A 25,379-nucleotide genomic window follows, 5' to 3' on the forward strand; every position below is an offset into this window, starting at 1 on the left:
ACATCCTTGGTCGACAGGGTAAAGGGGTTCAGGGACTGAAGGATGGCACAGTGGGGAGACCATGGAAGACAGAGCACTGGAAGAAGCTACTAAAATAGGGCTCTGTGGAAAGAAAACTAGTGTGTGTTAGAGGGTTCTGTTGTTATGAGTCTTGCCAGACCATTGTAACGTCAGATAATATCTAATAAGAGGGGGTTGGTTCCTGTTGGCTCAAGGGTTTTTCTTTCTTTTACTGTCTAGAAATGATGTGAATTCCTAAGGTCCATGAGGCAACCTCATTTTTTTTCTTGTAAAGAATCCTTATTTTAAAAAGATTTACTTCTCTTTTGTGTATATGAATGTTTTGTTTGCTAGCGTTTTTGTGCAGCATGTGTGTGTCTGATGCATGCAGAGGTCAGAAGAGGGCGCCGGATCCTCTGGAATTAGAGTTACAGACACTTGTGAACCACTGTGTGGGTGTTGGAAACCGAGCCTGGGTTTTTTGAAAGAGCAGCAAGTGCTCATAACTGTCCAGTCATCTCTCCTGCCCTGACTAAAACTTTCTATAAGGAAAACCTAGACTCATGTGGGGAGCACTTCCTGTATGCCTCCATCTTCCCTAGACTCATGTGGGGAGCACTTCCTGTATGCCTCCATCTGCCCTAGACTCATGTGGGGAGCACTTCTTGACACCTGAGAAGAACTAGAAGCTTGTTAGGGTGTTTTAGAATTCAAAACAATTTCCCCTAATGAACTAAAAATGACCTAACTTTCTTGAAATAGTCTGCCAAGGAAAAGTCTTGTGTCTTGGGCAAATCATCTGTGGCAGTGCACAGGGCACCACTGAATGCTGGGCTGGGTGTGGAGAGGATCCACTCTGCTCTCAGGATCCAGCACTGGGAAAACTGAGAGGTGTGCAATGGACTGGTGTGTCCTAATGAAGACAGGGCATTCCAGGCAGAGGGGATGGGTGTTGACCAAGCTGATGAAAGTCACAGAAACGTGACATTAAATTCCTAGTCGTGTAGCTAGAGAGATGAACCGGTTTCTGCCTCGTTCCAAATCTAGAAAGTAAAAAGAGTCCACTGTGCAGCTCATCATTGTGTTATCACAAGGAGAGGCAGGGCTGCGGGGTAACAGAGTTGGTGTCAAAGCACTGCGGCTATCACATCTGGTCAAACATGCTAGATGGCAGTGCTGGCTCTCTTACTGATGACCACATGCCAGCCGTTTTTCTGGGCAGTTCCTTGCAACCTCACAAGTAAGCATTCACAGTAGGTGCGGTCACCATCTCATTTTATAGATGGAAAAGGGAAGGAATGAAGAAAACAAAAACAAAAAACTCAGTGCTTGCCCAGGGGCCTAGACAGGCAGTTGGTTCAGGCTATCAGACTCCAAGGCACTGTTCTTAGCCCCATGTTACGGCCTCCCTGCTTCCAGAAGGTCATACACTCAGAATGATGAATCATCTCTTTCATGTTGTCTCAGGGCTGGTGACTAGATTCTAGAAAATCAGACTGAGCAAAGCCACCCGAACCGTTTGGGCCCCGGTTACACAGAGAAATGGTTCTTAACGTTTCATGGACCATCAACTCTTTTGTCATGGAATGAAATCTGTGTGTGTGCCCTAAAAAAACCCCACACCTGCTCTCACAAACACACGAAGATTTAGCTATAACTTCATGAAGTACATAGTTCTGCCTAACAAGCGTCTACTGGGTACTCAAGAGTTTAACAGACTTGAGACTTGTGATGACCAAACCCTCTTTAGGGCAGCTAGAAATAACATTTGCAAACTCGTAGGCACAGGCATTCAGAAGAGCCCTTTGAAATCTCAGAGCTCTTGCCAACATCATCTGTAGACAGTTTGCGAGTCTGAATCCCGGTACATTTCAAAATCCATCCAGGAAATGAGATTTGTCTTTTGCAGAGCCTGGTCAGGATTTGTTCAGAGTATTACTGTAGGACACAGGCGGTCTCTCTCCATTTGTGCTTTGCTCCTTAAGTTCTACAAACCTAAGGTATGGATGTCAGTGATGACAGAAATTCAAGTCAGGCCATTGTTACCTGAGGGGAGACAGTTGGAAGCAAGCTCTCTTTGAACGGATGTTCCTTGGTCTTACCTGCCTGGGCTCTGGTTTGGAGTGTACCCTAGTTTATCTCTATCTGTAAGGACCCTTTCATGTGAAATGGGGTAAGTGATCGCTACTTGTCATTGATAATTATAGATAACAGTTATTGAGCACATGTTTGCCCGGCACCCTCCTGGCTGCTTTATGCTTACTCCTTCCTACTTCTCACATTGATTCTGAGGGAACATCATCATCATCATCATCATCACCATCATCATCATCACCATCGTCGTCATCATCATCATCATCATCATCATCATCATCATCGTGTAGATGGATAAATTTATATCCATTTGGACTCAATGGTAGCTCAACAAAGACGCCCACCAGGGCTGCCTCAATCAAAGCCCACCCTCTCCAAACAATGCCCTCTGTATGCACTAAATAGTTGCCCTCGCTGTAGATCTCTACCTGCATTGGGCACAGTGAGGTTCCAACACTGGCCTCCTATTCTTTACGGAACTGGGGGAGGACGGCCTTAGTTCTTATGGAGGCTTCATCTACTGACTCAGGTATTCTAGGCCAGACTTGGTGCCCCCACCTCAGGTTCAACGGCCATGGTTGTTTGAATGAGAAGCCCCCCATAATCTTGTGCATTTGACTACTGGTTCCAGTGATGGGTGCTGACTGGGGAGTCTGTGTGGGGAGGTGTGGCTTTGCTGGAGGAAGTATGTCAGTGGAGGCAGGCTTTGAGAGTTTGAAGACTCGTGCCATTTTGAATTCACTCTCTCTGTTTCATGCTTGCTGATCAAAATGTGAGCACACGGCCTCCTCCTCCTGCTCCTACGCCTTTGCTTGCCATTATGGACTCTTGTCCCCTGGACCAAATAAACTATGTTTTTTGTGATGGTCTGTATATGCTTGGCCCAGGGAGTGGCACTATTAGAAGGTGTGGCCCTGTAGGTAGACCCTCAACCTAGCTGCCTGGAAGCCAGTATTCTACCAGCAGCCTTCAGATGAAGATGTAGGACTCTCAGCTCCTCCAGTGCCATGCCTGCCTGGATGCTACCAATCTTCTTGCACTGATGATACTGGACTGAACCTCTGAACCTGTAAGCCAGCACCAATCGAATGCTGTCCTTTATGAGACTTGCCTTGGTCATGGTGTCTGTTCACAACAGTAAAACCCTAACTAAGACATCTTCTATAAGTTTCCTTGGTCACTGGAGAAGTAACTAATGTCAGTGGTTAGGTCCTTTTAAGTCTAACTCATTTCTCAGTAAACTCAGCCAACTCAAGCTTGCACAGGCGGCCAGTTTTCTGAGACAACGTCTTGCTGTGAAACCCCAGTTGGACTTGAATGAATGATCATTCTTCCTTAGCTGAGATTATACACAAGCCCTCTGACAACTGGCTTAGGATCTTACTCAATACCTCTGACCTCTTTTCCTCATGAGTCTTGAACGTTGTTGATCTAGGATGGCTACTTTCTATGTGGTTGCTGTCCTATTAGCAACACGTTGTATCATGGGCTCTCTCTTTACTCACTACACTCCATTTGTCTTTCTGGGATTCTCCCCACTCCTTATTGATTGATTAATTGATTGATCAGTGTGTGTGTGTGTGTGTGTGTGTGTGTGTGTGTGTAGTATGTGTGTGTGTGTGTTCGAGTGCATGCGTGCTAGCGTGTGTGATGGTCAGAAGACAACTTGTGGGAGTTGGTTCTTTCTTTTCCCCACATGAGTCCTTGGAGACCACCATAATTGGTAGCAGGTACCTTTATTTGCTGAGCCATCTCACCAGCCATGGCTCTCTCTTCTCTGGACAGCCTATGCCTGTGATCTTAGATTGTGGCCATCAGAAGGCCCACCTTCTTCTTCCTGTTTTCTCAGGAAGAGGACTGTTTTTGGTGGCATTAGAACTGAACCCACTCTTCCTGTCTTGGAATCTTTTGTGTGTTTTCATTAGCCGTTCTGTGTCATCCGGCAAGCAGAGGAGGTGGTTAGTAGCACTATCCATTCATTCATGACACATTTATCAAGCTCCTATTTAAGATCCAGGCAGTGCGCTGAGTGCTGGGGTTGCCATGGTGACCAACATAGAACTTTCTCCTGCTTTCACAGTTTATTGCTTCAGGATGAATCACACACGAGGAGGTACTTGCAATACAATTTGATAAAGATTCTGAGGTAATATCAAATATCTTGACAATACATCAGAGGAGCCACCTACTCCATGTTTGAAAGACTAAGACAGATGCCTGGGAGAAATAAGGCATGGAAGAGGTTGGTAGTCGGGGAGTGAGAGGGAAGGGAGGTTTGAAAGGAAAGATGCAAGGCCTAAGGCAGAGAAAGTATCTGATCTACAATGGGTTCAGAATGGCAGCAGCAGAGTTAAGGTGAGAACAGAAGAGCCATTAGAGATGATGTGTGGACTACAGGCCTGGGGTTGGGGGTGGGTCACATCTGCATGTCTGCTGGATGCCCTGTGTTTGCACAGGCCAAGCTACCCCAGCTTGAATATGTAATGGCAGAAGGTGGTGCTGAGGAGAAGAGTGCTCCCGTGAGGTGGAGATGATTTATGCTCAGAGACTTTTGGTCCTGGCCCCATCACCATCCCAGCTATCACAGGTGCTCAAGCATCCACGTCCTTTCCTCCCCTCGGTAGACCCCTGGAAGCTTAGGACAAGTCAACTAGTCAATATCATCCTTAACTGACATCATCTCGGCTGCGGCTACATCCAACTGCCTCGCAAGGCCACTGTTGCCACTAGAAACAAAGCTGGAGCTTGCCGAGTCCCCAGTCATCCCATGCCATGATGGCGGTGGCTTCCCCCTTAGGTGCAAACGTTACTGAAGCTTGGTGACCTTCAACCACGTGTCCCAAGCCACTAGGCTAGGCGTAGCAAGGTGGAATTGGGTCTGAACTGAACCCAAAGCTACTGTAACAACACAACAGCTTCTCCTTCTCTGCCAGCATTGGGGTCTTTAAAGAAACATGATTATTTCTTACTCTGTATTGCACAGCAAGTCATTTCTTACTGGCATCCTCTTTCCCACATGAATGTTTCTTTAACAGGGTCTTGTGTATCTCAGGCTGACCTTGACCTGCTTAAGTGGCCTAGAATGACCTTGAACTTCTGATCCTGCTGTTTCCACTTCCCAAGTGCTACAATGGCAGGTGTGCACCACCGTGCTCAGTCCGTGTGGTGCTATGGATGAGTGGAACCTAGCACAGTGTGGAACCAACACAGTGTGGAATCAACACAGTGTGGAACCAACACAGTGTGTAACCTAGCACAGTGTGGAACCTAGCACAATGCGGAACCTAGCACAGTGTGGAACCAACACAGTGCGGAACCTAGCACAGTGCAGAACCAACACAGTGCGGAACCTAGCACAGTCTACCAACTGAGCTACATCCCCCAGAGCCCTATTGATCCTTGTTTTGAAGATGTTTCCAAAGATTCGATCAAAGACTTTGAGGGTGCATCTCTAAGAATCTCTTTCCTGGATAGACATAATTAAATCCAGACATGCTGCACTTTGGTATATGTCAATGATCAAGAGCTTGTCCCAGCTGACTACATCTGCAAGATTTAAGACCGCCTCCCATACCTCATGTTCCTTAAGGAAATAAGATTAATTTTGATGTTGGCTAATATCTTTAAATTCTCCTCAGAGGAAATGGTGACTTCTCATATAGAGATTTTTAGGCAATCCCCAGCATCCTAAATGAGAGCAGCAGGAGAGGTTTCCTGACATTCTACCCAGACATGCACTGTACGTGTGTGCACTGTACATGCACTGTATGTGCATTGCACTATATGTACTATGTGCACTGTGTGTGCACAGTATGTGCACTGTGTGTGCACTGATGTGCACCGTGTGTGCATGGTACGTTGTTTTCTGATTGTTTTCATTTTCACTACCTTGATAACCACTTTAATGTTCAATATCCATGCTAAGGGGCTATTTAGATTTACGACTGGTTGCTCCTCTCAAACACCTAGCAACAAGTCTGGCGGATGCCAGCTGTAGAAATGGATGTGTTCATTAGCTAAGGCTCCAGCTCCAGACACAGGTCTTAATAAATCACCATCCCTTCATTAAATGTCTCTCCATTAGAGGCTTAGCTCTCCCTGCAATCAAATGGCCCTGGCCCTGCGATCCAGACAGTATTCTGGACCCTATCACCAATTACCCATCTCCTTCCTGGCAGCAAATAGAAAAGGCAATTTTCAAATTGTTTCCATGATCACAGAGCATTTTTCTCAGAAATATCACTTTTTAAAAAGTGGATGTGGGAACATGGAAATATTTCCAGTTAATGCAGTCATGGGATTTTTCTAGAAGAAAGCTGGTTTCCATGGTGGCCACTGTAGAGTTCGGAGTTAGCAGACCTGCATGTGTATATAACTTTGCCTTTACTAACCGTGTGAAGGAAGGCAAGCCACTTCATCTTTGTCCACTCAGGTAAGAGAGTCAATCCACAGGGGATTGACTACAGGGATGCTACAGGGACAGGTCACGTGTCACAGACAGGATGCAGCTTTGGAACAGGAGGTTCAAAAAATATTATCAAGAGAGTTTGGAGAAGAGCTCAGGAGTTAAGAGCACATACTGCTCTTGCAGAAGACCCGAGTTTATTTCCTCAAACCTTCATCGGGTGACTCAGAACTGCCTCTAACTCCAGCTCAAGGGACCTGACACCTTTGGATTCTATGGGCATTCATTTCACCATATTCACAAACTTTCATGCACACTCATAAGTGAATGTTTCTTATCAAGAAAGCCATCTGGCTGTCTATCCTGCGGGTAATCTGAGATATATATATATATCAGATTATAAATATATTTATATATAATATTTAATATATATATATATATCAGGAGATTCGCAGGAGTCTCTTTTTCCCATGGAAGACCAGTGTCCAAAGACTGGGCATACCATTGCTTTCCTAAGTGTTCTTGAGCTCCCTTGTTCTAGGTGTCAGATTGAATGAAAAGCTAGAAAGGCCGCAGCTGCATGCTTAATGTCACGTAGCCTTCTTCAATCAGACGGTTATATTTTTATTACAGAATGATGAAGTGGAGTTTGTCCGAACTGGCTATGGGAAGGACATGGTCAAAGTTCTCCATATTCAGAGGGATGGAAAATACCACAGCATCAAAGAGGTGGCGACTTCGGTGCAGTTGACTCTGAGGTCCAAAAAGGATTACCTCCATGGTGATAATTCCGACATCATCCCCACAGACACCATCAAGAACACAGTGCATGTCCTGGCGAAGTTCAAAGGGGTATAATCATTCTTAGATGCTTGCTACTTCTTGAGGCAAATTCAGTGCGAGCTTGTGTGGGGGCGGAACTTGCTTTTTTTAAGCTCTCATTTCCTTTTAACCTATTTTTGTGTATATGCCATTTTTAGATTTTTTCCTTTCTACCCTAAATTTTCCAGGTTTACAGAAAAGCTTGCTCCATTTTATTCATTTAATTTACTTCGTTAGTTAGGAAAAGAAGCTTCTGGGCAAATTAACTTGTTACCTCACATTGGAATAACGGGCAAGTCAAGGTCACAGGAAGATTTCAGACTAAATTTAACACATGCGTTTCTTTGATCTCTATCACTTCTAGAATGTGCATTTGTAGCAGAAAGTGCCATTGTTGTACGACCGAAGAGAACACTGATTATAAGATACTCTACTTATTAGCAAAAATAAATTGTCAAATTTTGTGCTTCTTGTTTTAGTTTTCTGGTTGCTGTAACAAAATACCCCATACTCCAGGATGTGGGGGGTGCAACTTAGGGCAGGAAGGGAGTTTATTTGGGCTCATGGTTTGAGGGTATAGTCCAGTGGTTCTCAACTTTCCTAATGCTGTGACCCTTTAATATGTGACCCTCATTTGTGGTGACCCCAACCATAAAATTATTTCATTGCTACTTTAAAACCATAATTTTGCTACTGTTACAAATCGTAATGTAAATATCTGATCAGTGAGCACTAAAGAGGCAGAGAAGCACAGGCCGAGAACCGCTGCTAAGCTATGGAGCGGTGGCGTGGTTGGGAAGTGGTAAGTCATGCTGCTGTGTGAAGCAGTCTGTCAGTCTGTCCTATCTGTAGTTAGGAAGCAGAGAGGTGAAAGCTGGGGCTCAGTTTGCCTTCACCTTTTTATTTATTCTGCAATCCCAGGAGATGGGATGGGCACGCCCACCTCCAGGGTGGGTCTTCCCACTGTGGAAACGCTCAAGCAGACACGCCTAAGGATTGGCTGTTTCTGTGGGAATGCTGCGGCCCATTAGCAAAGCTCAGGAAAAGAAGCGGCGCTACAAGCACACTGAGAAAAGATTCAGGAACACAGTTACTTTTTGCTTCGCTGCTGATAACTTCCTGTCATGCAAATCAGGTTTCTCTTAAACACACGATGGAGCTGGTGAGATGATGGTTCAGTTAAGAGACCCAGAGGACTTGGCTTCTACTCCCAGGATTAACATGGTAGCTCACAACCACCTGTAACACCAGGTCCAGGGTATCCAACCCCCTCCACTGGTTACCATGGCACCAGACACGAACATGGCGCACAGACGCGCATGCAGCCAAGACACCCATACATGTAAAATAAAAAAATAATAATAATAAAAAAAGTACTGACAGGATAAAGTCTCTTCAGTGATAAAAATCTATGACCCGCCCCCAGGAACGGTTGCGAGAAATCTGGATTGGGCTATTTTATCTCCTTAGATCCTAGCTCTCTGTTTCTCTCCTTGGGAGAAACAACTCATCAGGAAAGAGCCCCAGGAGTGCTTAGCAATTACTCTTGGCTGGGTTTAGTGGTGGATACCGATCTTCCCAGCCCTTGGGAGCCGATGCAGAAGGGCTGCCATGAGCTTGAAGCTTGCCCAGGCTAAACTCTGAGGCTTATTTTAAACAAACACAACACAACAAAAAATACTTTAAGACAGAGGCTTATAATTCTAGGTTTAGACAGCAGGGTCATGAGTTCAAGGTCAGACAGGGTTGTATAGTCAGTGAGTCCCCGACCTCAAAATAAACAAAACAAGCGAATCAGCTGAAACGTTTAAATAAGATGTTTTTGATCGTGAGCATTTCTCTCTCTCTCTCTCCAGATCAAAAGCATCGAGACCTTCGCTATGAACATCTGCGAGCACTTCCTCTCTTCCTTTAGCCATGTCACCCGAGCCCATGTCTACGTGGAAGAGGTCCCCTGGAAGCGTTTTGAAAAGGTTTCATCATCTATGTCCCTATTTTAATAAAAGAAATTGCTAGCGTGGTTTGTGCTGGAATGGGATTGGCAACAGCTTTGTCCTCCTTTTCAGAATGGAGTCAAACACGTCCATGCCTTCATCCACACCCCGACGGGAACTCATTTCTGTGACGTGGAGCAGGTGAGGAACGGTAAGAAACCGAGTTCTACCGTTTTATTCTTCTTTGGTTTTTTGTTTTGTTTTGTTGTTATTTCTAAGCAATTCCTTCTCTTAACAAGGAGGAAAACTTTAAAGAATTTGTAAAGCTTTTACATCTGAGATGCGGCTACACCCTAGGACTTTGGATTTTACATTACAAACTTACCTACTTTTTGGCTAAAAAATAACAAATGTGTAATTCTTTCTATTACAAAGTCTGGAGTTTGAGTGGTAGGAATTGTGTATTACCCAGTTTTGAAGTGAAATACTGGAAATGACCAGAATACAAATTTCACATTTTCTAACCAATGTTTTTGTACAGTAATCTTGATACTGTACCAATGATCCAGTAACCAATATGTGAAATGACTGTTTCCCTGACATCTCATTTGCATAATTAAATACTAATAGTATTATAATCTCTTTAAAATGAGTCTCATTTAAAATAGCAACAGCTATTTAGCAAGAAATTTACAATTTAAAACTATGAAACATTATAATGTAGACATTATTTGATGAGATAATTAATCTGATCAAGTAAGACTCCTAAAGCCGATGTTTCATTGATTTTTTGAGGTCATGAGAAGCAGAATTAAGTAATCCATTCGGATTTGGAGCAAAGATCTCCGAAGCACAGAGACCAAGATGGCAGGAAACACTTCTCTCTCCATAAGAGACGCCAAGATGGCGGAAACACTTCTCTCTCCATAAGAGACGCGTTAGTCAGCTCTGAGCCTTGCCTATTTCTGTTTCCTTTCCTCCTTCTTTCTCCATTAATATTTCTATTTGAATTAAGCCTAGATATAATTAAGGCTATCTCAGGGTTTGAATAAAATATAATATTATACAGTGTAAAAACATTATTATGGGAGAAATCAAAAAGTTGTATTAAACCAAAAGGACAATTTTGATCACCAGATGCTTAGTCATGGAAGTGGAGCTCCCCGCTGCGCTGTTCTCTAAAACGGCGCAGATGTATTCTCCATTTTTTCTTCCCTCCCTGCCTTTTTCTTTTTCCTCAATCTCAGCCTCTTTTCTCCCTCCCTTCCTTATGTGCGATTTTAGAGACAAAAAAGGGAAACTTTTTTTTTTTTTAGCTCACAGGCAACATTCTCCTGCTTAATCTACCCTAACTACTGTCATGAAATTAGAGTGTAAGCCAGCTCTGCTTAACTCGGGATAATTTTAAAGTTTTTTTAGTAGAGTCACTTTAGGGAACCAGAGAGAAATGAGGAAAAATATTTTTTAGTAATAGATTTAGCTCAATCCAAAACGTTATGTATGGAATAGATTCTATCTAAGTCATTTTCATTCTTTGAAATACCACATCTCTAACATGTAGATGTGGTATATTTGCAGCAATGCTTCAGTCACATCAGCCATGTTTTCATATTGACTGACGGCAGGTGCCTGGAGACCACTGTATTGGTCAGCAGAGTTCCCAATCCATGTTCACAAACGTCTGGGAACTTAGCACATTCTCAATCCCATTCTTCAACTCCCTTTCAAAGACTATAAATGATGGGACATCTGCCTGAGGAGAGCTGATGAAGATCAAATCCATATAGGGGAAGTGCTGGTGTCGTTCATTCACGAGCTATCCTCTGAGCAAGCAGGCTATACTACCACAGAAGGTGGTAGATGAGGAGAGACGCACAGACCTCTCCCTGACCTCAGAGAATCTATGGTAGACTTCATCACTGGAGACAGACTTCCAACAAATTCATTGCAACATGACCGGCTAGAGACCACAGTGGAGGGATTTAGAGGCATGGAACAGAGATAGTCCAAAATGCAACTCTTCCCAAGGTAGTGTAGAAGGCCTTGGCAGGAGAGAAGAAATGTTTCTGCTGACTAAGTGATTTGCACTGTGCTGGTCACAAAAAGGAAGTGTCTGCCTGGAGAAGCACTGGGATTTAGAGTGGAGGCAGGATGGAGAAAGGAACGGAGGATGTGGGTTAGGGCGTTCTGAGCACGTGCCTCATGAGAAGCCCACACTGGACAGGTATTTATTTAATTGTTGAAAGGGCAAGACATTGGTAGAACAGTACTATGATCAGAGAGACTGGTTTCTCGGGGGACTGCCAGTGCTGAGCTAACATGCATCATCTAACTTTAAGGCATTTTGCATAATAAACCACAGAACACATTCTAATTCCTATCAAATGAATAGCTAGTCAAGACCAGAGCCTAGGGGGTGGAATAAACTGTGTTTGAGTTTGAGCTCTGTTAGTTAATGGCATGATGATGAACATATGAGTCACAGTTCTTTAGTGGGTTCTCATCAGTAGCATGAGGATTCTGAGGCCCACCTCTATGATTGTCCAGAAAAATAATAATATGATTGCTAAATCCATTTCATTAAAGCTGTTGGCATAGTATCTGGCATGTAAGAACTTCTTAAATGGTAGCCATTATTATTGCTTAGCTCGACGACAACAACAAAAACAAAAAAAAAATCAGAGGTCTGTAATGGTCAGTGAGCGAGCGAGCGAGCGAGCGAGCGTGCGTGCGTGTGTGTGTGTGTGTGTGTGTGTGTGTTATAAGTGTTTGTGTGTGTGTGAGAGAGAGAGGAGGGGAAGTGTATAAATCTGTAAGGTCTTTATCAGACACTCATTTTGAATGTTTGTTTCTCAGCTGCTCACTATGTTGGGAGCCTCTGGCATATTTAAGGGTTGGCACCTAGCTGGCAGAAGGGGGTGACAAGCCCTTGGTTCTGACCCTGCTCTCAAGCTCCTGGTCTGCTTCCACATTCACAAATCTGCCTCGTGTTCTCTCCACCACATGCCTCTCTGCTCTACTCTGCTCTCCCCAATGTCATTTGTGGAAACCCCACGAAACACTGACCCCAAACAAAGCTTTCTTCCCATAGACTGTGCCTATTCTCTGTTCAGTAGTTGTGATCAAAGTGGCCACACTTTGCAGGCCGGAAAGGCAGAGAGGAACGAGTGAGACACCTGGGGGTTTGCTCTAGAGATGAATTGGAGTGATGAACAAGGCGGGAGAGGTAGAGTTGCACGGACTGGCAGCTTATTGGAGATCATTTTGTGTGACCTTCAATAAGTATAACCACCACAATAGGGGTTGAGTAGGGGCTGGAAGGTTGGCGGCGAAGGACTTGAAGGGGAAAGACTGGGAGCTAGAGAGAATATACACATGAAAAATGTTTGGAGGCTAAAGACAGTGAGTTTTGAAATGAGGGGTGGAATAGACTTGGGGACCATCAACAGGTGGACAATAACTGACTGAAGCCCCAGGGACAGGAAAGGGAGGGAAATAGTTCTGGAAAACAGAAATAACATATAAGCTATATTCTGCAAAGAAACAAAACTGATGGAATGAATATGTGTCTATCAGAAGGTAATTTAGTAGATTGGCTTACATGATTTGCTCCTGGTGGTCCAACAATTGCAGCCTGTAGTTAGTTTCCTAGTCTGTAAGGCTGGATGTCTCAGCAGCCTGACCTGGCTTGGAAGGCCTGGAGCGTTCCTGCAGAGCTGCTGGTCTTCAGTATGTGTTGGAAGGCCCCAAGGACAAGCTTCTGATGCCCGTGAAGGGATGCCTCCACCACAGGATGGATGCACTTGCCAGCAAGAGTAAAGGCAAGCAAGCAAAAAGCAGATCTTTCCATCTTCCGTGCTCTTTTATCTGCGCTGCCTCCAGTATGCACTGCCCACAGTTAGGGTGGGTCTTCCTGCTTCAGATAATCTGATTGAGAGTCTCTCACAGGAATGCCTAGTGCCTTGGGTTGGAGCTGTGTCCCGATCCAGTCCAGTTGACAACCAAGATAGTGGCACGAGGAAAGGTGAGATAAGATGATAAGGCTCTGGGGACATTCCTTAGTTCAAGACTTTGGCAGAAGAAGATGTCTAGATAAAGTGGTATCATGGAAATAGAAGAAAACTATGTTTTTTTGGGATAGCATGAAGCAAAGAGCCACATATGTGAATGGCTTGGCAGAAGGACTTCTTCCTGTAAGCCCAGTTTGGGGAGGGGGAGTAACAGGTGATACATCTCGGTTGTGGGGAAGTCGGACAGAATCCTTGGCCATCTTACGTTGCTACTCCTTATTTTGGGGTTCACCTTGGTCATAAATTGCCACACTGGATAAGTAGGAGATGCAGACACTGAAGAAGAAAAGCAGGCAAGACCCCTCAGACACAAGGTCATAAATGGCCCCTAGCACGTCCCCTGCGGAGATTCCAACAGTCACATTTGACTGCAGGAGGCCACGGAAATGTATTCTCATCTAGTGTCCAAGCAGAAGTGGAAACTGGTTTGATATTTGCCACAAAAGGTTAAGAAATCTTGGTTAAAAGCGGCCTGGAGAGGAACTCTAGACTTGGTAAACATCCTTGGTGATTTCCACAAAGATATCTTCGGGCAGGGGAGTGGATGAGGATGTGACAGTGGTTAAGTCCAGGACACTGCTGATGATCAAAGAGCACAGACTTCTCTTCAGGCCTGCATGCCAGGAGGTAGCATTTGCCTGAGTTCTGATCACTAGGCCAGCACTGCTGAGTAGAGAGATCGGCCTCAGAGCGGTTCAAGTCTTTTGTCTCTGCAGATGGCTCCCAAGCTTCTGGGTACACACAGATCTGTGGCAGTTGTCCAGAAGTTCCAGTCAACTGAGCTAAAGCTCAGGCCGCTCTGACCTGATATCCTGCAGGGCTAGCAGGGTTGGGGTAAGAAGATTGATGTGAAGTAAGTGAATTCAGGTCCCTGTGTGCACTGGATGCAAACGTGTGTACACAGGGCTCTGTGTGTGAGACCATTTCCACTCAGCCCCTCTTTTGAGAGTACAGGTGGACATTCTCTTTGTGGCAAAGTCCAATTCCTAATTTGCTTATTATCTAAGTGCTAAACTGGAAGGAACGGATACGAATCCATGGTGTCATCATCTTTGTAAGCAGTGGAGCATTGGAGAGACGGCTCAGTGGGTCAGAACTCCTGCGGTGAAGGCACGAGAACTTGGGTTTGGATTCCTAACACTCGTTGCATGGATGTTTGCGCATGAAACCTCCATACACTGAGGAAAAGACACTTTGATCCCAAGAGCTTTCTGGTCAGCCAGTCTAGTAAAATCAGTGAGCTTCCCAAAAGACTTTGTCTCCAGGCAGTTAGGAGGAGAGTGTTAGAAGACGCTTGGCATCCTGTGCTGGCTACTGTACACGTGCACAGGGGTGCATACACTCACATACTCACATGTATCCATAACACATGTGCCAACATGCAAAACAAAGAAAAAAGAAGAAATGTCCTTGTGTCAATCCATATACTCCAACGTTTACAGCGCAGGCCAGTGCTACATGCCCTTGTGGTGTGTTGGGGGCCAGAAAGAATGGTGAGAATCCTGCCCTCCCCCCACAACACGTAGTCACCCATGTGAGTCCCCAGGGGTCCTTACAAGAGAATGAGTTTCACTTGGTGGACTCAACTCCTTCCTGTTTCCCTGAATTTTGGTTCAGGGAAAGTTTCTGAGTCTTGGATGATGTGGATCCTGATGCTGCTCTACAACTCACTATATGGTTTGTTCTTGGTGTATCCTTTACAGAGACCTCAGCATGTTGAAAATTTGAGTATTTAAATGTCTGATATTTCCTTGAGAGAATCAGGGAAGAGAAATTACCAACACTATGGTCAAAGGCTGCTCTGATGTTGGTAACATCCTATGCCCTGATAAGAGAACTAAGCTTTTCATACAAGACACGGCAGAGGCTGCTAGTGTAAGTGTCATTGGATCTTCAGGACGAGTGCTGAGCCCTGAGGCTCTGCTAAACCAGGAGCTTAGCTGAGCCCGGGCACCTCCGTGATCTGAATCACTAATTTGAACTGAATTAGTCCCTGAGCCTTTGAGATATTTGAATTAAAAATTCACAATTATTTAAGCATTTCAATGGCTCCCGTTCTGACTCTTAACTACAAAACAAAGCAAAGCCAAACAACAAAAGTGTACCAGCTCACACAGAGCTAGATAGAAAGGCAGAAGGTGAAAGAGCGGTTGCAGATAAGAGATACCATCTTAGATGTCGGATAAAGAAAGTCCTCCCATTTACTGAAGGCTACTGGCAGGCAGAGATAAGCAAAGGACAAGATGTAATCAAAGCAGGGCAGGTAGATTTAAGGGGTGACAAGCGGAAAATGAAGAAGTAAGGAGGGGGTGGTCAAGAGAGACTGCAGCTCTTTGGTTCTTGGCAGACACAAGGTCCTAAAATCACCTTGCTTGGCACCAAGTTGAAGTAAAGCTGAGTTAGCCCTCTGCCTGGTGACGTCATCTCTTTCACTCCCAGAATCTCTCAGCATGGACTTTGAAGATTCTTGGGGGTGCAGAATGGATCCACAGAGGCAGACCCTTTAATTCAGTGGCTCTCACCCTTCCTAACACTGTGACCCTTTCATACAGTTCCTTGTGTTGTGATGACCCGAACCGTAAAGTTATTTTTGTTGCAGCTCCATAATGTAATTTTGCTGCTGTTATGACTCATAATGTAAATATCTGTGTTTTCTGATGGTCTTAGGTGACCCCTGTCAAAGGTTAAAAGGTTTGTTTGACAACCCACCCACCCCCCAACAAGGAGTCGAGACCCATTGGTCGAGAACCACTGATTTAGTTGATCTTTGCCTCTCTCTAGCCCTTCACGAGTTTGCGGTTTGTCGGTTTGATAGTAGAATGACTTAATATAGTTTTTAAATATCCTCCCTTTAGCTATTTTCGTCCATTTTTGGAGGCGTTAACTGTGGAAGCAATTATTTTCTTCATGACAGTCTCCCCCCTACCCCCACAGCTCAGTAAAGCTTTTTGTGCTTTTTTTGACACCTGATGCGTAGGTAAGGTTCTGGCTTGTTTCCTATTCATTTGAAGTGAGTTTCTCTCCCTTCGAGAGCGAAAGGGTGGATGCATGCTTCTCTGAGAGATAAACCACAATCTGCTAAGTGTGTAGGAGGACACTGGGAGCTGGAGAGATTATACTCTAGTGATGTAAAATGTGGAAAATCTTCCTGTTGCATTACCCCTCGACCATGGTGGTTCTGGGAGAAGGTGGGGTACAGGCTCCTGGTGCAAGATCACAGTGCTCCCATGGCACGGTACCCAGATGACACTGCTCCTGCTTGGATTGCTTCTTTTGGATCTACACTGGGATCTTTTTAGAGTATGCGTGTGGTGGCATATTTTTAGTTGATGGCCCCATGCATTTGAGAGCCTCAGGTTTTTACCAGTGCTCAGCAGGCTGGGGCACTGCCAACAGAGAAGATAGAATAAGCCCTCTGATTTCATCCAGTCTGTCTAACGTGTGCCAAGGAGGAAAAAATGCTTTCAACAGTCAGAGAGGATAGTTTTTGTTGGTTTTGTTCAGAGTGACAGAGGGCATCAGAGTCTGTGGCTTCTGCTCCGACAGAACTGGTAGTAGTCAATCGTCCTCGGGAACGGAAGACATACTGTGGGAATCGGATGCCAGAGCACACTTGAAAGTGCAAGGCCTTTCTCTTTCTCTAGAGTGCAGTGAGAGAGTTAATCATCTCAAGATGGCCAGCCGGGGTTGATATGTGTCACTCCAGAGTTGGTGGAACACAGGACGAAGGCTATGGCTCCAGGGTCCGTTGAGCCTGTAGGGCACAGGAAACGTTGACAGGTGATTAGTGTGGGTGTGGGAAAGCCAGTTGCAGCAAGGTCACCACGAAGACTCTCCCAGTGCGTTTAGGATATAGTGGCTTTAGAAACATGTCAACTTCAAAATCCAGGCATGGCCACCATCCTCGTCTCAAAGATGAGAAAATCAAGATAGGAAGAGGGAAAGGGGCTTCTCCAGAGGCACTGTCTCCATGGGCACGGAGAATGCTGTGGTAGGAAGGGCACGGGGACTTGATCTGAGGGAACTTTGAATGGCAAAGCTGGGCATTCTAGATCCGCAACGCTAGACTACAGTGTCCTTAGGAGTAAGATCGTGGGAGGAGCCGAAGCTCGCTGAGCGGAGCCGAGCTTGCAGATCAAAGGCAGATGCATTGAGAAGATGGGAAGCACAGGGCCTTTCGCCTCTTTTCCCCTCATCTTCTCATTCACCTTTGAGGGATTCTACTATTGGTTTGTTTTAGTGCTGCCTAATGTTTCATTTTTGGGGGGGGGCGTTGTTTTCCAGGAGAGATGGGGAAAGCATGTCAGATCACATGACTTTGTACGTACAGTAACGACTGGAGTTATTTTTCACTGGCGATGCATAGGAGGTTTGCTCTTCTAAAGCTCTGTTTTTATCCTTTTAAAATTATGCGTGCTGTATGTCTCTGTGTTGAGTGTGTGCACACGAGGTGCCCACAGAGGCCAGAGGTGTCAAAACCTGCAAGGGCTGCAGTTACAGGTGTTTGTGATCCATCCACCTGGGTGTTGGGAGCTCAACTTGTGTCCCCTGCAAGGACAGTGACTGTTCTTAGCTGCTGAGCTGTCTCTGTAGTCCCCGTAAATTTTTAAGGAATACCATGCTTTCAAGACACACGGGAGCCATTTTGGAAAGTGATGCTTCACCAGTCAGTGCCGGTGACAGACAGAGATACTTTTCAATGGCTGAGTCCCCCAAAGCGCATGGGAGGAAGGAACCCTCTGCTCTCCTGGGAAGCCCTCTCGACATTCTGAAATGAGACAAAGGGAGCTTCAGGAAGGAGAAACGTTGCACAGATGGGGAATGATCTAAAAGGGGAGCAGAAAATCACGGAATCTCATGGTGTGCGGCTGAATTTAAACCTCACCTCCGCCCATTTCTAACTGTGTGAGGACGGACACAGACATGAAAATCTCCTGCACAAAGACATTTACTCCGGGGACTTTTGAGGACTAAGTAAAAAAAAAAATATCTTGGAAAGGCATCTGCCAAAAGCTTGCCTACAAACTGGGTGGTTTCAGTCCGAGTTGAGGCCCATTTCTTCTTCTTCTTGGCTTCCTAGAGTGTGAGAAATAGAGGTGGGCGGGGGAGGCAAACAGTAACACTGGTGGAAGTCCACTCTCTAGGCGAGAGACTCCATTGTGACGTTGCTGCTCCTTGACCTAAGTCAACCTTATAGTTCTCCAGTCAACAGATAGCTGTTGTGGGCGCTGCTGTTTTCTCAGGTTTGAAGCAGACACTGCAGTTACACACGGATGCTGTGGCCCAGTGCCTTTATCCGTTTAGAATCCAGGCTGGGCATGCACTTGTGGTGGCAAAGCACCGACGTAGCATGCAGAAGAACCTGTGCCGTTCTGTACCTGGAACAGAAAGGGAAAGCACAAAAAATGAAATTAGACAAACCAGGCCGGATGAGGGCATTGGAAGGCTGCCGGCATTTTCTCCTGGGCTCTCTTCAAGTACAGCATCCAGGGAGAGCTTCTGAAAGTTAAGTTTTTCTGTCATGCCAGTTTATCTGAGGATTTTCTATACAGAACCCTTTATTTAATCAGAATATACCGATCTACCACTAACCTCTGGCCATTGTGTTCTCTGATGGTAGGACCTTAAATAGCTTCGAAAATATCAAAATATAGGCATTGCAGATCTGGCCCTGGAATGAGTTCCAGCAAGTGAAGCCACACAGGTGGGGATGCCATGGGGATACCAAGGGAAACCATGGGATTTTAAGAGTTTTGATGGTGCCTCTTGACCCTTCTTGCTATATAACCCCATATGTAGCCTCGTCTGGCTTCTAACTTTCAGCGGTTGTCTTGTCTCGCTCCCAAGCATTGATATCATAGAGGTGGGCATGGAAGCCGTCTGACTTACAGACGGAAGAGAAGTAGGCTTAGGGACCCTGCTTTTGGACTTTATGGTTTTTAATAGCTCCCTAAATGTCCTCTGTCCTCACGAGCCTGTGGATGCATAGAAGGTCTTAGGGATTTGCTTTACTGAAATTTTGTGGTTCTGCAGTTGTCTCGGTCCAGCTAAATTCCCTCACCTTGTGATAGTTTGTCCAGGCTGCCTTACCCATGCTCAGGAAGAAGTTTCCATCCACTGGGGACAGCTGTTGCCCCAGGACTCTGCCTGGCTTTTGCTGTCAGCTGCCTTATCTCCTTCTTCTCTACCCTGGGCTCTCCCAGTGTGTCAGTGTGATGCTCCCCCCCCCCCCAGGTCCCATTATGCTGCTAAAGCTAAAGTTTGTTCAAAATGTAAAGATAAAAAAACCCCTCTTCCCTAACTCAGCACAAACCCTCCATCATCTGGGTCTTTGTATTGGTTAAATGCATCAGTAATGACCCCAAAGAGCCCAGGGTAAGTCAGGGTTGCATGAAGGGAAAGGAATCAAAGACTTCCTCCTGGAGTCGTTTACCAAGAGCAAGCCCAGGTCTGAGTCTTCTTCTCTCTTCTGTTATCTCCAGTCTGTTGTCTGACTGAGTCTGTGTTTGCCTGTCTTGTCAGTCTGTCTGTCTTATCCCTAACAAGGGGCTTTTATCCACACTGTTTTATTAAACAGTGTGACACAGAACATGTGGCATGGGGTGTTTTAAGGAAATCTTTGATGGAGGTTTATAGGGACCGACACTACTGAGCCCAGCTGACCGAGACACAATGTTACCAAGCAATATGGGCATGCTGCCTTCAGTATGTGCGGCTACTGATGGTTGTTTCTAAGAACGCTTTTGTTCTGTTTGCCGTTTACAGCAAGTGATTGCCATAGCACACATGCAAACACATATACCTTGCTCTCTGGGTTAGGGGCACAGACCTAATTTCCAGTTAAAGCTATACATTAAGTTAGGGTGTAAAGATCAATTGTGTGGGAAATCCAGGGCAAGTAAGGTTGGTTGTTTAACTTTCTTTTAAAGGCAGTCTGAACAAACAGTCTGGGCACACAGTAGGATAGCTAACTTAAGTCTCAAGTGACCTCAGGTGCATTATTAACTCTGGCTATGAGGTCTAGTGCAAGTCCTAGCTTCTTAGAACGTCAGGGATTTTTTAATGACATGATATTGCCACAGGCATTAAGCTAGCACTTGGCCCTCTGGTGAGCAGTGTCCTCTAAATGTACCCATCACCTTCCACCACCCATTCTCTTAGGAGGGGAGAGAGAATGATAAATCGCTCTCTTCATTGTGTTTACCCCTTCTCCAACCCCTGATCCTTCAGGAAGCAGCTTCAGCCCCAACCCAGAAGTCTGTGTGGATATCGAGCAGACAGACCGATGCCTGGGTCCGAGGCCTCCTCATCCCCTCTGTGTAGTCTCAGTCTCAGACAGGTCCACGCCAGTACTCACTAACGAGGTTGTCTGGTCTTGGCTGGGCTTATTATGCCCTCAGGGCATCAAGATCTTCTCAGGGTACAGTGGTGACTGACACCACCAGCCACTGTAGATCAACCAGAGGACATCCTGCAGGAAAGGGACCGCAGTGTCAGAGAGAAGACAGACGCTCTCCAGGGGACCCCATCAACTCATATCAGACTGCTAGTTGAATGATTGGCATCTTGCATTGTATAAGATGGTTTGCCTGAGACACCTTTGCAGGTACCGGGAGGAAGCTATGTCAGCATAAGTCTATATATTCTTAACCCTTCTATTTTCCTCAGGTAGGAGAGGGCAGAGAACCTGGCAATCCAGAGAGGAAGAATCTGCAGGGACGAGTGATCAGTAAAGACACCGTTCCGCTTACACTCACCCTCCCCTCCCCTTCTGTCTGACACAGGACCTCCCATCATTCACTCTGGAATCAAAGACCTCAAGGTCTTGAAAACAACCCAGTCTGGATTTGAAGGATTCATCAAGGACCAGTTCACTACTCTCCCCGAGGTGAAGGACCGATGCTTTGCCACTCAAGTGTACTGCAAGTGGCGCTACCAGAATCGGGACGTGGACTTCGAGGCTACCTGGTAGGGCAAACAACTGCTAGGACCGAAACCTGGGGCAGCTTACAGGGATCCTGGAGCAAAGAGGAGACTAGGAGACTTAGAGGCCTGTCAACTCAATTCTTAGTTCTTTAGGACAGCACCCCATCCCCCCGTGGGGTGTGTGTGTGTGTGTGTGTGTGTGTGTGTGTGTGTGTACATGCACGCATGCACTTGTATGCACATGCATGTGGAGGTCAGAGAACAACTCCAGGTGGTGTTTCCCAGGTTATCTCCCCCCCCCACCCCCCACTTTTTATGACCAGCCTCTTACTGGGACCTGAGACTTGTTTATTCAGCGAGGCTAAGTGGCTAGGCCAGGCTCTGCCCGTGTTCTCAGTGGTGGAATTAAACAGGTAGCATAGTGGATAGCTTTTGATGTGAGTGTTAGAAATGGAACTTAGGTTCCTAAGCTCACACGGCAAACTATCTTCCCAGGCCTTCTTTTTCAAATTACATCAGTGGCTCTCAGACATATGTGTACAATGGAATTACTCAAGATAATGTTAAAATAGAGATCACGGTACTCACTCCTGGGCCCGCTCCTGAGTCCCTGGTGGTGAGAGAATTTGTATCTCTGACAACACCCCAAGTGACATTTCGTCTGCTGGACTCCATCAAATGAAGATAATATCTAGTCGTACAGTGGTGCGCAGGGGTCTGAACTAAGATTCCCAACCCCTCCCAGTTTGTGAGGGATTGTCTTAGTTTCAATACTGACATTTCCATGCCCAGAAAACCCCTTGGTTTTGGACAAATGGTGACAATTGGTCACCCAAGGCCAAGCTCCAAGTTCTCTAATATTTATAGAAGCATTCTGTAAATGGGCTGAGGAGAGAGCTCATTTGTAAAGTGTTTGCATTGCAAGCATGAGAACCTGCATTTGATCTCCAGAACTCATACGTACAAGCGGGCACAATGGTGTGTACTTAGCCAGCAGTGGGGAGATGGAGCTGGGCAGGTCCCTGCAGCTCACGACAGCCAGCATAGCTGAAGCAGTAGCAAAGTTCAGATCAATATCAGAGACCTGGTCTTCAGAATCAAAAGCTTGGAGAGCAACTGACAAAGGCACCTAAGGTTGACCTCTGTGCTACACACACACAAACACACACACACACACACACACACACACACACTCTCAAACATGCTCACACATATGCTAGCACACACAAACACACACATGTGCTTGCATAAGCACACATACACACACACACAAAGAGAGAGAGAGAGAAAGAGAGAGAGAGAGAGAGAGAGAGAGAGACTCGGAGAGAAGGAGGGAGGGAAAATGACAAATTCTTAAGCCATGTAAAGTGTTTTTATCATAACTCTGAGAAGGAACAATTGGTTTCTGAACTCAGAGCTATCAGAAGTATGGAGATTGAATTCCTTTGCTGAAATGCTAATCATTAGACATCTACACCCTGGGATGAGCTGGATCTATTCCTCCTTTACAAAGCACTTTCTCCCCCGCTGGTCGTTTTGTCTGCTCTTTTGTATTATGGAGAAGCTTTTGAATGCTTGGAAAGGATCCTCACCCCAGTCCTCTTTTCCCTTGCTTATTTCAAATGCTCTCCATTGTAGCCGGAGCCTGATGTGCTGGTGTTGAGAGAAACATCACACTGAAGGTGCCAGGCAGGGGAGAGCTGCAGGCCTCAGAAGGGAACTGCTTAACTTTCGAGCTCGGATCTGTCATCTCCAAGTGGGGGGATGATCACAGCACTGCCTCCATTTTATTGAAGGTTCTAACGGTTTTAATCACACAACGTGTTTGGTTTACGGAATGACACTAAGCCCCTAAAGCTTCAAGGATGGAGCCATGACCTGGAGAGGGTCTGTGTTTGGGAGTCACCCTTACGTGTCTGCATGCGTGGTAAAAGATTGATGCTGAAACACTGTTTGGCCTAAGTATCACTCTATGAGAAGAGGTAGCTGCTTAGTGTTTGTTTAATGCAGTGTTGTGTGTGTGTGTGTGTGTGTGTGTGTGTGTGTGTGTGTGTGTGTGATTTTAGCATTACAGAATAAGAATCCTTCCTAAAACCATCCATAAAATGGTTTTCTGGGCACTCCTACTTTCTAGCTTTATAATGCATTCTTAACAAATCCTATGAGCTCCCCCAATCTCCACCCTCGTGTTCTAGGGGCGCTGTCCGGGACATTGTCCTGAAGAAATTTGCTGGGCCCTATGACAGAGGTGAATACTCACCTTCCGTGCAGAAGACCCTCTATGACATACAAGTGCTGACCCTGAGCCAGCTTCCTGAGGTATGCTTTGTCACTTGTATTTGGAGGATGGGGAGGAACTGTGTCTCCTGTCAGCTCTGAGGAAGAGTTGAGTGTTAAAATAGGAGAGTGGAAGACACTTGAGAAGTGACATCTGCTGTTGTTCAAAAGCTTGTTATAGCAAGTGAGAAGACAGCAGAACATGGGAAAATCTGTTCAACCTAAAAACACCGGCCGCCGCCACAGTGCTGTAGTTTTGTTGAGAATCCCTTTGAGTTCCTTCAACCTACCACAGACTTAAACTTCAAGTTCAGGCCACTTCCATGCCTTGATGGAAGGATAATTAGACACAGGGTGTATGTTTCAAGGCATAAATGATAGATGTAAAGAAATTCAATCCATTGTTCCTTCCATCCAGTCACCCATCCATCTACCCATCTATCCACCCATCCATCCACCTATGCATCCATCTATTTATCTGTTTGATATTCATGGACATTGTATCTCTGGTAGGACTCGAGAGATACCAAGATAACCTAGACATGGTCCCCACCCTCAAATATTTATCATTATGCGAACACAGAAAACAAGTAAAAAATTTTAAAAGATCAATAATAGGTTATTATGGGAATATTGGGGAAGTCTCACTGAGGTATAGAGGTGCCACTAGCTACATTTCCTAGGAGAGAAGTGTGCTGACTCTTCAGGAACAATAGGGGAAATCTGGGTTTATACTCAAGGGCTAGGGGACAGGATAAATGTGGAGACGGGAAACAGGCATGACATAGACATTTACTGTTAAGGGCCAAGTACATGTGACCCCCGAGGAGGGAAGCATTTTCCCATGTGCAGGCATAAGGTGGAAATGGGTCAAGAGGACATTTGTAGACTTGTTTATAGAATAAACTTTATTCTGAGCCACAGGGTCCTCTTAGCACAGCAAAGTATAATGTAGTAAGATTTGCCTTCTAGAGTGAGCACAGGAAGCAGTATGACAAAAGTCACGATGGACCACAGGCTAGAAGACTTGTGGGATGATGGTGTGGCCAAGAAAGCATGGGCCAAGGCTATGTTGAATTAAGAGAAGCATCGCCTGGACCAGCTTGACTCCTCCTTCTTAGTTAGCACCATAGCATCCTCCTTATTGCTTCCTCTGCCTTGCCTACCTCCACTGGGTGGGGTTGGTAAAACTAAGCCGACAGATTCTTCAGGTGCCCATAGCTCCCCCAGAATTTTTAACCCAGTAACCTGGTGACTCCTTCCAGAACCTGCCAGATCTCTACTAGAGACCTGTTCCATGAGAGAAGGCTCATGCCACAAGTCAGCACATTCTTAGGGCTGGAAGTGGATTGGAGAAGTGGATATGGCTTGACATACAAAAACAATATCTATCTACATGATCCAAAGGAGGAGATGGGTCACCCAAGGGCTGGGCTGGCTTTTCCCATGATGTCATGTTCTGGCACAGTATGACGAAGAGTCAGAATTTTAAATTACAATATGACCTTTAACATGAGTACTTTTGTCAATTAGAAGAGTATAGTCACTAGATCTTTATGTCATGTATATGGGTCTACAATTTTGCACTCATTCTGGGACCTATGAATGTTAGGGACCATCCTTGGGAGGGAAGGAGTGGGGAAGACATTAGAATGTTGACCGGCCAGTTTCTGAAGGCCGATTGGATGTGGAAGGGATCACCCAGATTCCCATCTCAAGGAGCCTGAGCTCTTCATAGAAGGTTTAATATTGAAGGGAGAGGAATGGGTCTGCTATCAGTTTCATAGGACGACTAGTGTGTGTGGAGGGAGGGAGCGATTGGCAGCAAAGGATCATGGGAGGTTACCTTAA

General features: G+C 45.5%; 2 protein-coding genes across 4 annotated transcripts in view; one reads left to right on the forward strand and one right to left on the reverse strand.

Moving 5' to 3' along the window:
* Dnase2b (deoxyribonuclease 2 beta) overlaps nt 1–13,093 on the reverse strand; it is a 35,447-nt gene extending 22,354 nt beyond the window's left edge. For both annotated transcript variants that reach the window (NM_021664.3, XM_087631804.1), the window contains 1 exon segment: nt 12,857–13,093. The gene's annotated coding sequence lies outside the window, so the exon portion shown is untranslated.
* Uox (urate oxidase) overlaps nt 1–25,379 on the forward strand; it is a 35,309-nt gene that overhangs the window by 6,409 nt on the left and 3,521 nt on the right. Inside the window, 6 exon segments of one of the 2 annotated variants that reach the window (NM_001433782.1) lie at nt 4,175–4,336; nt 7,133–7,351; nt 9,178–9,294; nt 9,388–9,466; nt 21,110–21,293; nt 23,447–23,570. In NM_001433782.1, coding sequence (NP_001420711.1) covers nt 4,328–4,336; nt 7,133–7,351; nt 9,178–9,294; nt 9,388–9,466; nt 21,110–21,293; nt 23,447–23,570 — 732 coding nt within the window. In that variant the 5' untranslated portion in view covers nt 4,175–4,327. 2 annotated transcript variants of the gene reach the window in all.

Source organism: Rattus norvegicus, chromosome 2, assembly GCF_021556685.1.
Source record: "Rattus norvegicus strain SHRSP/BbbUtx chromosome 2, alternate assembly SHRSP_T2T, whole genome shotgun sequence".
NCBI lineage: Eukaryota > Metazoa > Chordata > Mammalia > Rodentia > Muridae > Rattus > Rattus norvegicus.